Source organism: Laetiporus sulphureus (genome assembly GCF_001632365.1).
Source record: "Laetiporus sulphureus 93-53 unplaced genomic scaffold LAESUscaffold_44, whole genome shotgun sequence".
Taxonomy (NCBI): Eukaryota; Fungi; Basidiomycota; class Agaricomycetes; order Polyporales; family Laetiporaceae; genus Laetiporus; species Laetiporus sulphureus.
In genome coordinates, this window is record NW_024468553.1 from 142,926 (window position 1) to 155,288 (window position 12,363).

General features: G+C 49.8%; 4 protein-coding genes across 4 annotated transcripts; 3 read left to right on the top strand and 1 right to left on the bottom strand.

Annotated features, from left to right (window-relative positions):
* Positions 1–267: 267 nt before the first annotated feature.
* LAESUDRAFT_630355 (uncharacterized protein) lies at positions 268–940 on the top strand (the record flags this gene model as incomplete). Its single annotated transcript, XM_040903385.1, has 4 exons — positions 268–393; positions 453–590; positions 634–759; positions 815–940. Coding segments are annotated over 4 exons (516 nt in total), but the record flags the coding sequence as incomplete, so codon positions are not given.
* A 2,661-nt stretch (positions 941–3,601) lies between these two features.
* On the top strand, positions 3,602–4,696 carry LAESUDRAFT_605410 (uncharacterized protein; the record flags this gene model as incomplete). The annotated part of the gene is made up of 2 exons (XM_040903113.1): positions 3,602–3,820; positions 4,367–4,696. Coding segments are annotated over 2 exons (549 nt in total), but the record flags the coding sequence as incomplete, so codon positions are not given.
* Positions 4,697–8,266: 3,570 nt separating this feature from the next.
* On the bottom strand, positions 8,267–9,310 carry LAESUDRAFT_716511 (uncharacterized protein; the record flags this gene model as incomplete). Its single annotated transcript, XM_040907258.1, has 6 exons — positions 8,267–8,320; positions 8,342–8,388; positions 8,569–8,636; positions 8,659–9,041; positions 9,094–9,175; positions 9,246–9,310. The coding sequence occupies 6 exons, from the start codon at positions 9,308–9,310 to the stop codon at positions 8,267–8,269; spliced, it is 699 nt and encodes a 232-aa protein (XP_040760662.1).
* A 723-nt stretch (positions 9,311–10,033) lies between these two features.
* Positions 10,034–11,888, top strand: LAESUDRAFT_762353 (ALDH-like protein; the record flags this gene model as incomplete). Its single annotated transcript, XM_040913084.1, has 9 exons — positions 10,034–10,473; positions 10,533–10,677; positions 10,733–10,837; positions 10,891–10,989; positions 11,044–11,194; positions 11,244–11,408; positions 11,467–11,601; positions 11,661–11,718; positions 11,780–11,888. 9 exons carry the CDS (start codon positions 10,034–10,036, stop codon positions 11,886–11,888), a joined length of 1,407 nt encoding a protein of 468 aa, XP_040760663.1.
* Between the last annotated feature and the right edge of the window lie 475 nt (positions 11,889–12,363).

Consider the following 12,363-nt stretch of genomic DNA (forward strand, 5'->3'; position numbering starts at 1 on the left):
TAATGCTGGTTTGATTTTTCAGACGGAGATTCCATTGGATACGCCCACAGAAATTCAAATTGACGATCAAGAACGAGTGACGATTACTGCATTCGACGCAAACTATTGCCCAAAAGCAGATTGAGATGTTAAAGGACAAACCCGCAACAGAGGAAAGACATCCGTTCATTCAAACACTGCGTGCCTCTTGAATATCGTTAACGTTCCGACCAAGGTATGATATCTGTTTGTCATCTGTCTCCGTTGTTCAAGCCATAAGGCCAGGACGATGCAACTTCTGGGCTTCTTTCCTTGATGGGTCTTCTTCCCGCGATGACAGTATTCTTTATAAACGCCTGCACATGGGGATGCGAAGACATCTTGAAGGTTATCGCTAGAGCCTTCAACAGTCCAGTGCGTCCGTGAACGTAATTTTCTATCTGCTTCATGCCAATGTCGCAGTATTTCTGTAGGTTCATGTCGACCGTTACGAGCATGCGGTCTTCTCACGCATACCTGGCGATCCGCTGCCACGATCCATCATCACATGTGATCCTAGTGGCACACGATTCCACGTTTGCGAACGCTTTGACCCATACGAGTACGTCAGCGTGGACGGTAATGGTTTTTTCTCCCCTACGGCTGCACTCGCAGCACGGGCAAGAAAATTGTGTACATCAATCCCATCAATCCTGTCACAATGGGCGTCACCAGCCGGGGGACCTCTACGTAAGGAAAACAAAGGCGAGGTTGGCTCAAGGCGAGATCATCAACCATCTCGTAAGTGTCCGATTATTAGACGAAAAAGATCAGTTGACATACTGCCTCACTGCAGTCAGTGCCTCTTTCGCGACATTCGCCCCTGCCGGAACTGAAAGTGTTCGTCTCCATATTCAAACCGAAGTGCGTGATCCCGGACACTCTCGATCCGACACTCAAGGGGCTTCATTGGGCGTGCATCCCTCAGATGGTTTCAGGTTGTCTCCATTCAGATGATAGTCATGGTGCTGAGCGGGATGCCTTGGTTGCAAATTTGAAGGCTAATGAGCTGTTTGAGGTGTTGTCTGCGACAGACCAAGACGACGAGGACGTCGCTTTGAAGGAGAGGATCCTCGTCGATCGTATTCGGGATGACAGCCATTCAGATTCTCGTGGCCCTGATGGCAGTGACTCGACATCTCCGTCGCTGTCAGGGCTCACTGGACGGAGAAGTGCGAACAACGTGGCCGTGACACGGCCTTAACAGGGTTGGGCCTCCAGGGCTGACACAGAAAGAGCGATGGCGCTACTTCTGCCCAATATTTCCGAAGACTCTATCAAAGCGACCAGGATACGGAAGATTCAGATGCTGAACACGAACGAGGATGGACCACACATTACCTGTTCGCCGGACAAACAGGTGTTTCTTCGGACGATCTCCTCAGTGTGTCAGAGGACATATCCCCTTTGATACATCCTGCTCGAAAATCGCCCGCAGCCGCTCAAGACGTCCTTACGCAAACGCCGGCTCGGTCGTCGGAACGTCCGCCTCTTTCACCAGCAAGCCCCTCACACTTCAACAGCTAAAGAATCTAAAGTATCGTTCGCTTGTCCTATGCAAGATTTGGAAGTGCATAAGAAGTCAGGCAATGCGATGAAACGAAAGAGGGCAATATCTTCCCCGAGAATCCAAGATACGAGAGGTATTAGCGCACTGCTGCTTCTGAACGAGGCAGTGGACTGGCTATTTCAGTCTTAATGAGCATGAGCTCGATGCAGGTAGTCACCGAGGAGTATTTTGGAATGTCAGGAAGCCAGTTGCTCAATAAGCGAAATCTCGTACGGAGTTCGCCGACGACTAAGTCGCAAACTGGGAAGGAAGATGATCGCCTGAAACGGCCCAGAATTGCCGAAGATTCCAAAAATGTTACGGAGCGTGATGACACGACAGCTACATTTGTCCGAAAACATCCTGTCAAGCTGAGCAATGCAACTATCCCTAAGCCGTCCGGAAACCGGAAGATCAAAGATTGTTCTTATTCACTGAATGATCCTGAGGTCAACGCTTCAAAATGTGCTCTGAACACGCATGCTACCGATGCTTCTGTCTCATCGCCACAGCATATAAGACCGGTCAAGTTCAATAATGCACTTGCGAAGTTGAAACCGCGCTGGCGGAAGGCAGCAGAGAAACTCTCCCACGCGCTTGGTCGGCAAGCTCCTGAACTAACCCATACGGCGTCCTCTATACAGCTTCCAACACATCAAGCCTACGCGTCCGTCTCGGTTGAAGCGCCGGGGATTCTCTCAAAGTATGCAGCATCAGGTGCCCGTAAATGCACGTTCCCTGACAGACTACCTTCCCAAGATGACGTAATAGCCAGATCGATACAGGTACAGATGGACATGAATCGAACCCATCAACTGTATGAAGACATCAAATATATGGATGGTCGAGGCGAGGAACCCGGCCTCGCCATCCCGTGTCTGCAGTGTCTGGACAGCCAAGGCGAGCAAGGCAGGTGAACGGCGAACGCAAGCGATGAAAGCTTTACTTAGTTAATATCATTATACTCACTTATTCCTTTACTTTACGAAGTGTTCCAGTGTAGAATTTAATGCGCTAGAATTCATTTGAGCGGATCGCCGGAGTCGCAGCAAGGTCATTCTAGGATGCCTTCCTTTTATGGATAAGTCCCGAGCGGTGCCACACTTTCATGCCATGCTAATTGCCTCAACTCGAGCGCGAGCTTCACCGCACCGTACCAACCGTTCTTGTACATCCATCCTGCTCGCACACACAAATTACGAGGTGCTCGCTTTCGACACTGCGCTGTAAGAAGAAGGCTTCAACATCAGCGGCACGACGGCCGGCGAGCCATCAAAAGAGAGTCAGTAAACCTCCTTGCTACATCTACTAGTACGAAGTTTGGTTGGTCGATTCGGAGAGAGGACAACTGATTGCCACGAAGTACGCTGACTGACAATTCAGGTTACCTCTTCATTCGCGTACCCATCTTCACGGACTAGAGCTATGCAGCAGCGACACCGAGCATACAAGCATTCTAGAGCAGTTCTGTGTCAGTGCTCGCGATGCACACGCTTTCATGTATTCAATTCGCCAATTGACAAGCCTGTTCGAGGGAGGTACCTTGGAAGAAACGAGCGAGAAGAGCATCGCAGGATAGATCTCCGAGAGCGTAATAGTCCGACGTCTGTGTCTTCATCACCATCGCATTCTAGTATTCCAGAACCGCATGAACCACCTGCGCACAGTGGGACATTACATTTCTCCGGAGTTTATCCCCTCGGAGTCGATGATGCGAATCCTTCACAGGTGGATAGTACGCTTCATAATCACGCAATCGGCTCTTATCACGCGCTTGACGAAACCGGATTCGATTCATCTATGCCAATGAACATCGACGAGGAGCAATCATCATCGGACTCTGCAATCCTGAATCTTCTCACCGAGCTAAAAGTCACGCTGGGCCGCAAACGCGATCAGCTTGCTGACCACGGAACGCTCGCCTTTGTTGTCCCACCGACAGAAAATTCTGTGCCTTTGGCTCTCCAGCCATCGTCAGAGCGGTCACGAGAGATAAACCGAGGCCGCTTTGCTATCTCTTACGGCAGCTTGTCGAATTCGCCTCTGTTGGAGTACGAAGAGTGGCTTGTATCTAGTTATCTTCTGGTTGAACAGCACATGAATCACTCGATTCCCCGTGTCAGAGAATATTCGTCCATGCTTCTCGATGACCTCACATTGTCATTGCTGGAAGTGGACAATTGGAAAATGCTGGAGTGGGAGAAGCAGAGGATCATCGTTCTTCACACAAGCGAGCAAAGCAAGCAGCCAAATGTGTACTCCAGAATGAATACGATCACTACAGGTGTGTGCCATTTGGTCTATAGCGCGCTTTGGTCACGGATACTATTACTGACTGTCCAATGTTGCGTAGAGAAATTCCTCAAGCCAGCATTCTCGCAATCCAATCCTATTCTCGTCGTCTGCTGCCTCCTAGTCGCCGTCCTACATATTCTATGTCATGTCTCAATCCAACGCTGCGCTTTCGTGCTCGGGAGCATCCGTATGATTCTGGAACTTGCACTATCCACTCAGCAGCCATTGACTCCGGAGGGATGGGATATTGCAGCCAGCATACCGCTAGATGTCCGCACACTACTGCGGAACATGGACATGCTTCCGATCACAAGGTCATATGTATGTTGCGAGGCTTGCTTTGCTCTATACCCTCTGCAGGCTGAGGGAGACTATCCGGACTTCTGCTCTTCGCAATCAACTGCTGGGAGTCCTCCATGCAATGCTCCCCTGCGCATCAGACGCAATCTTAAGGGCGTCATGACAGCCTTTCCGATACGCCGATATATATATCAAGACTTCAAGCATTGGCTTGGGCGGCTGCTCTGCCGACCAGGCTTGGAATCAACCCTTGACCGAGGTATTCTGAAGACCAGCAAGAAGAATCCAATGGAGTGCGGGGACATTTTTGACACAGATACTATTCAAATGCTGCAAGGTCCAGATGGTCAACCCTTTCTCAAAACAGGCACCAATGAAGGGCGATATATTTTTGGTCTGTGTATGGATGGCTTTCAACCACATGGACGAGGTGGTCCACCTACATCCATCGGAGCCATATATCTCGCCTGCATGAACCTTCCACCCGATATTCGGTACAGTCTTGACAATCTATTTCTTGCTGGCATAATACCTGGTCCTAATCATCCCTCAATGGAGGACATCAACCCAATGCTTACACCTCTGGTGGATGATTTTCTAGATTTGTGGTATCATGGAGTTCATTATACTGTCACACCTTGCCATCCATCTGGGAAGACATGCAAGTGTGCTATCATTCCTCTGATCTGTGACATACTTGCTGCTCGTCAAACAGCTGGTTTTGCAGGACACACCCATCATTATTTCTGCTCATTCTGTCTTCTTACGTTGAACAATATTGAAGATCTCAATTGGCAGGCATGGCCTGCACGTACATGTGATGAACATCGTTCACATGCTCAGAAATGGCGGGATGCATGCAGCATGGAAGAGCGTCAACAAATCTATGATGAAGCTGGTGTTCGATGGTCAGAACTTCTCCGCCTTCCATACTGGAACCCTATCAAGCACACTGCACTTGATCCGATGCATGCCTTGTTTTTGAATGCTTTTGGAACACATGTGGAGAAGATCTGGGGAGTGAGCATGGAGGTTGATGGCGATCTCCAAGGAATTACCTTCGAAACTTCCAAGCGGCCCATTACAGTGGACAAGATGCAAGCGGCATATGTGATTTTATGTACTGGATCAAGCACATCTCTTGGGAATCTGAGAGTGGATGTCCTCCGCCAGTTATGTAGGGAGCAGAAACTGCGCTTTTCTGGCAAAAAGGACATTCTTTTGAATCGTCTACAAATACTGGTATGTATTCACATCTCTGGATGTGATGCTTTACTAAAGGTATCAACTGAACAGTGTACAGAGCGTGGCTGGACCAATGACATGAGAAACCCTCTCGGAGACAATGCAACCAGCATTGAACTGCAAGAGCAAATCACAGAGGCATTAAATGCACTTGAAACGAAAGCTACATCTGCTTTGCAAAGGTACAAGCGCGATGTCTTGCAACATTTGTGCGTCCGCACATTTGGTGGTGATATCAACGATTATCAGACATTGTCAAAGGGAGAGATCATGGAAAAGCTCAGCGGATATGTGAGTATATCAACATGTAATCTTCGAACTTCAGCTAAAATCTGGTCAAAATGCTAAGCGACTGTCCCATGGCATCGTCGATCGTCATGGACAACTCATTCACCATAAAGCGAATACGTCGAATCGCCGGAATACTTCCCCAAGTGCCGAGGAATTGGCCAGGGGAATGAATGTTCTGTACGAGGGTACAAAGACAGACTTGTTGAAGCTGCCACTATCTGTGTTAGCGGATATATGTCAACAAGTCATCAATGATTTCGATAGTTCTGCACTGTCTGACAGACCCACCAAAGCGCAACTGATGCAACTGTTATTGCAATACGTGCATCCTATCGATTGCGTTACTTTGCGTGACTTACCGTATATGTATGGCTAGCGTCAAGACAATGGCCTGGGTAAAGCAGCCACGGTACAAGCATCCCATCTTGCTTGAGCTGCAAGCCTCTTCAATATTTCCCTCACAACTGGCATAATCGCAACTTCGGGTTCAGGAGCTCAACCATCGATCACGATTGGCAGCGAGAAAGTTTCGCGAGAGGAGCTGGCCAATGCGGAAGATGTACTAGAGCGAGGCAGCAAGAAGAAGTTCGCGAAATTGACGACCGCCGTATTGCGCGCTTTATGCAACACATATCTCGAAAGAATTGACTTTGAAGAGATGAGTAGGGATGCTGCGTTCTCGGCGTTGCACTTATATGTAAGTTTTCACGTCAAGCTGACGGTTGCCTAGCTGAGTGGATCCACAGCGTGTTGATCATGGGATTACAAGTGAAGATGGAAACCTCATAAACGACCAGAGGACCGCAAAGAAGAGGAGGGTGCTCGGCAAGCGGTTATTGGAGCAGATCTGGTCAGACATTGACGAAATGACCTTACCATCTTGGGTCACAAGGGTGCCGTGACGTACCGGATCCTCCGGCAAAGCCACAGGTCTCGGACTCGGTGCAGATGAATGGCGCACTTTTTGTTCCATCCATCTTACCACGTCTTTGATATACTTATGGGGCACATCACCAGAAGACGCACGAGAATCCAAGCTTCTCGTGAACTACATGGATCTGGTCACAGCAGTCAAGCTAGCGACAAAGCGGATTATTACACCGGGAACCCGTGACAAATGTCGGGACTACATACATCGCTATTTGAGTACAATCCTCGAACTATTCCCGGGGACGACTATCCGGCCCAATCAACATATGATCCTCCATCTACCGGATATTCTGGGAAACCTGGGGCCCGCGCCCTCAATTTGGTGCTTCGGATTCGAAAGAGCGAACTACATATTGCAACAGACGCTGACAAACAATAAGATGGGTAAAACCAATGTTGCTTGACTGGCTACAGCAAACACTGACAGCGGAACATGCAGAAGATCTATCATCCACTCTTTTAACGCATTTCTGTTGTAAACAGGCGCTTCGTAACATTTTCACTTCCCTCACATTGCCTCCTGCGGTCCGCCGATTAATCCCAGATTTTGTGCGAGCATTTCAGTCCAATACACGAGGATCTCTTCTCACAGAAGTCCTTGCACTGACACCATCCGAGTCTCAACAGTCCCAGTCCGAGCAATGTTTCTCCGATGGACACACACGGATCAAGATGAATGACTATGCCCTTCTTCCAGACTATATCATCGAATTGCTACGCAATCGACTGCCGATGGACTATTCACTGGCTGGAATTCAAGGCTGGACGGGATTAATCAACCCATATGTAGTCCGACTCAATAGTTTGGAGGGTCACGACACCTTGTACAGAGTGTCTGACTCTTCCCCCGGAGACAGTAATGTCATTTTCACTGCGGAGATACCGGGACAGTGGAAGGCAGGCCAGATTTCCCACATATTTCACTATGAACAAAGTCAGGGAGGGTCCACATTCATACAGAATTACCTTGTTGTGAGAGAGTTCATCTCATTGACGTCACAAGACTCACGCTTGGATCCCTACCGGAAATTTCCAATCGCTGGGGGTCTACTCTTCTACGACGCTTTCAAGCCTGAGGTCCAACTTCTCACCATAAAAGATGTACTTTGTCATTTCGCCATGCTACCGCGGCTCCTACTGGGCAGTTCAGTGAAGTGCGTTCATGTTCTTCCTCTAGACAGGGTGAGTTACACGATATTGACTATTCGAGATCTGATTGGACTGACAAACTGCAACAACAGTGGTGACTCGCACCCGTAATGGATACATGCCCAGAAAGAGATGCCCAGAAAGATACAGGGCATATATACTTGTTTGATAACCAGCACTAATATATTCGCATAGCAATGGACATACATAGTCTGTCGGAACATATATAATGATCCGCTAACGAACGTGAAGACATCGGTCGACGATTGAGAGCACAGTTCTCGGCAAGCAAGTAGTACGGTTCCATCTAGAGTCTGTGGTTTGGTGCGGGGAGACGCGTTAGGACAGACATTAGCACTGCGGCAGTAGATGCCAGCGATCGAGGGGTGTCTTGCCCTCGGCAATGGTTTGGGAACAGGTGAATGGCCGCCGGTGATTCACTCACGCTCAGGGCCGTCTTTTTGATTTTGGCGGCATAGCTATCGGTATTCATGTGCCTGATTGCCTGCCTGAATGCCCGAGGAACTCGCATCCAGAACGTAACTGTGTAAAGTCAGAACGTACCGAAGCATCATAAGTGACGACAGTAGAAGCATCAGCCAATCCCTTGCCTGCGGCCCACATGAGTATGGGAATGGTAGCAACGCGAAACAGTGCACGCGGCCTCAAAGATAGACACGTCCTTTTACGATCAATGAGCTCAATCATTCGAGCATGCATACCAATGAAAGCCTACGCGTCCAATATTGTCGGGGGGCATTGAGCCCAGTCCATCAATAAGATCAGCACACATGTCGGAGAGAACATCACCGGCATCACCATGAAGCGGTCGGCGTTAGAGACTGGGGTTTTGGACAATCTGCATGCATAACTGTAATAACGAAAATCGAGCAATCTGATATGCTCTCGGAACCATCTCTGCATGAGCTGGAGGGCTGCTAGAACGCAGATCCCCATCTACAAAGTCGGTCACATTGCGGCAAACAAGCTGCGAGATTGGCACCTCCTCGCTTCGTGTGCGCGAGTTCGCAGCTGTATGTGCACCCTCAGCATCATCCACACCAGTGTCCGCTAAAATGTCAATCTCGTCGTCACCCGTGTCCATCAACGACACGTCCATCTCGCTCGCCTTGAAGTCGTCCTCATCGTCCTCATCGTCCTCGTTCTCACCGGGCATGTAGTCCCCATCGGAAGATTCGTTGTCTGACTCGCTGACCTGACGGATGCTTGCGAAATGGTACCGCCAAATGGGGCAGGTGCCGTGCTACGCGAGAAGCTAGGTGAGTACGAGCAGAGGTAGGGAAAGGAGTACGCACTAGGCAATGGATCCATTCAATTGCACTGTATACTTTGGTGTGTGAGGAATACTCCTTGCATTGAGGGAACACATTACGCACTCTACTCGGCAGAATATGTGTCTGCAGCCTGAGAGCTTCGTGACGCGACTGAGAGGTATTTCCTGGCATACCTCTGCATGGTACGTTTTGTGCGTCCCTTCTTTCTGTACGGAACCAGAGCAGATGTCTCCGACATTATTCGAGCAATCGTGCAATCGCTTCAACTTTGCGGCTACCGGAGAGAAAACAAAATGCACAACCAGCCGATTCAAGAGCCAGCGGCTGTCGACTAGCCAGTATAGAAAGGAAGGAGAGGATTCCCATATACATACGCGGTGGTGCACGTGTGAAGCGAGGGATGTCGATTATCGACGATTGATGAGCGTTCAAAATACACTTCTACCTTCAGTCGAGCACGAAATGTGTGTAATTTCAGTATTATTGATGCACAATACCTAGAATGCACATCATGCTCAGGCGATTGACCGATAAAAATGGTCGACGAACGGACTATCCGGTAATCGGAGATCGGAGCTTTGCTGTAAGTTTCAAAGCCTGCGACGAACTATGCACAGAGGTTTCATATTGATCGACGATACCATGAATGTTTGTCTGCGCAACAGATCGGATAACAGCTCTCCGGCGAACAAGTCGCGTGCTGATCTATGATCGCCACGAGCATGTATCAAGACGACACAAAGAAGCAGCACATCACACACCCTCAAACCCGATTCCTTGATCTCTCAGATGCCGCCTTCTTTATCTTAGCATTCACCATCAAATTATGGGAAGCGAGCCCCAATCGAAGTCATCCACGTTGCCTCTAAATATCCCCAACTTGACCGCAGTTCGCTGACCGATTAAAAGACATCTCTGCAGACAGCGCTCTCATCACCATTACCTATCACATCTTGACAATATGTCGATTGCCTTCACACCCCTCTGTATCGATGGGACATCGCGTCCAGCGAGCACCGACGCGCAATACGACGTGCACAACCCGTACTCGCAAGCCGTCATAGGGCACGCAGCAGCCGCCTCCAGCCAAGACTGTCACGACGCCATCGACACGGCCGCCGCTGCCTTCCCTGACTGGGAGCACTCGCCTCTAACCAAAAGGCAAGACGTATTCATCAAAGCTTCAGAGCTCCTCATGACGCCCAAGTATCAAGAGAAAATCTCCAAAGCGTTGAAGGAAGAGCTGGCGTTTACCGATTTCATGGTAGGCTTCGAGGTGATGGCATCGGTCTACAACCTGCGCCACAACGCCACGCTGGTCCATCAGCTCAAGGGAGAGGTCAAGCCTTCCTTGATACCTGGCGGGCAGATGATGATACAGAAAAGAGCCATGGGAGTCATGTACGCGAAAAGCGGTCCTCGAATGGCCTTTCCCACTCACTCATCGGACCATGTAACAGCCTTGCGCTCGCACCATGGAACGTGCCCTTGGCGTTGGCTTTCCGAGCCGTTCTCATTCCTATCATCTGTGGCAATACAGTCGCGCTGAAGTGCTCTGCAGTCAGCCCTCGAATTCAAAGTCTCATTGGCCAAATATTCCAGGAGGTACGCACAAGCACCGTTCTGTCTTCATGTCAATATCTAAATGATGGATCGACAGGCGGGTCTGCCAAAAGGTGTTTTGAACACCATCTCCATAGCGGAGGAGGACATCAGCAAGCGCATGGCGGAGATGATCGATCATCCAGCTTTACGAAAGATCAACGTAAGAGACTCTCTTTCAGGTACAAGCTTCCGCTCACATCTGTGAATGAACAGTTCACAGGCGGTCCGAATGTGGGCAGAGCCATCGCAATGGAGGCTGTGAAGCACCTGAAGCCCTATGTGCTGGAGCTCGGCGGCAATTGCCCCGTCATCGTATGCAACGTCCCGTCTGATCTAAAAATTCAAAATCCTCAGCATCGTTCGCAGGTCCTAGAGGACGCAGACCTCGAATCTGCAGCACAATCAATCACCACCGGCGGCCTGATGAATTCCGGCCAAATATGCATGTGGACTCAACATGTCATCGTCCAGCGTGGTGTCCTACGCTCTCTCACCTCCTCTCTGGTCAAAAGCTTTGGTTCCTTCAGCCGGAGGACCTGACGAGGCATTATCATCATTAATATCAGAGGAATCAGCAGAGCGCGTGCTCAAGATCATCCGTGAGGCAAAGGACGCCGGCGCGCGTATTCTGGTCGGCGACATGGCCAGACAAACCTCAGTGGTCCAGCCACACCTCCTCGCCGACGTCAAACCAGGAATGGCGCTCTGGGATGAGGAGTGCTTCAGACCAGGTGAGGCAGCGCTCGATGAACAATAGACAGACCCCTTTATTTAGCGTCGTCGCTCCAGTCGTCACTCTGACCGCAGTGGATACCATCGACGAGGCAGTGCGGTTGGCGAATACATGCGATTATTCCCTAATGGCAGGGTTGTGGACTCAAAACATCCACACCGCGCTCGAGATAGCTCCGCGCGTCCGGGCAGGTAAGGCACATATGTTTTCAACTGAAGTGCTCACAATCATGATGGGTCCTGAACTACAGGATACATCAATATCAACGGACAGTCGGTGCACGGCGAAGGACCCATGGGAGGCCTCAGGTAAGCATGCATTTTCAGGAATAACATTGGGCATGAAACTCACACTTTTCGTTCGAAACAGCGGCCTCTTGGGTTATGGCCAATTCACGATATCTGAGTTCACAGATGACCGCGTACTCCTGCTGCATCCGCAAACATCACCTGTATACTGGATCGCTGGGGCTGCTTGAAGCAGATCATAAGCAGGAGAGGATGTGCTCTGACTTGATCCTGGGTTTTTGTTTTCGCAGTGCTCACATTTGTCGACGAGACGCGGTTACCACTGCAGACATCAGCGGACCAGCTTTCCTATCCCTAGACGCAGGCGGCGCTTGAGGCGAAGAACACGGTGCTCGAGCAGCTGTACGCAGAGTGATTTCGAGTGGAGTTTCTTTTTCCGTTATAGAGCTCTGTTGTTGGCTATTTTGAACGTAAGACCAATGCGAAAGCATGGCTAGAGAATAAAGCAGCTGTTAGTTCCATAAGTTAGATCGAACTTCAAGGTTGCGCCTCACGGAACCTTGCGCATTGGCATCGCCAATAACAACGCACGAAGCCGAGGTCTTCACGTAAACATCGTGTCCATGATGGACGCACTTTGCCATTGCTTGCGATGCACTCCAAACACATGTGTGCTGCTGCTCAGCGACATCATGCCACCACCTC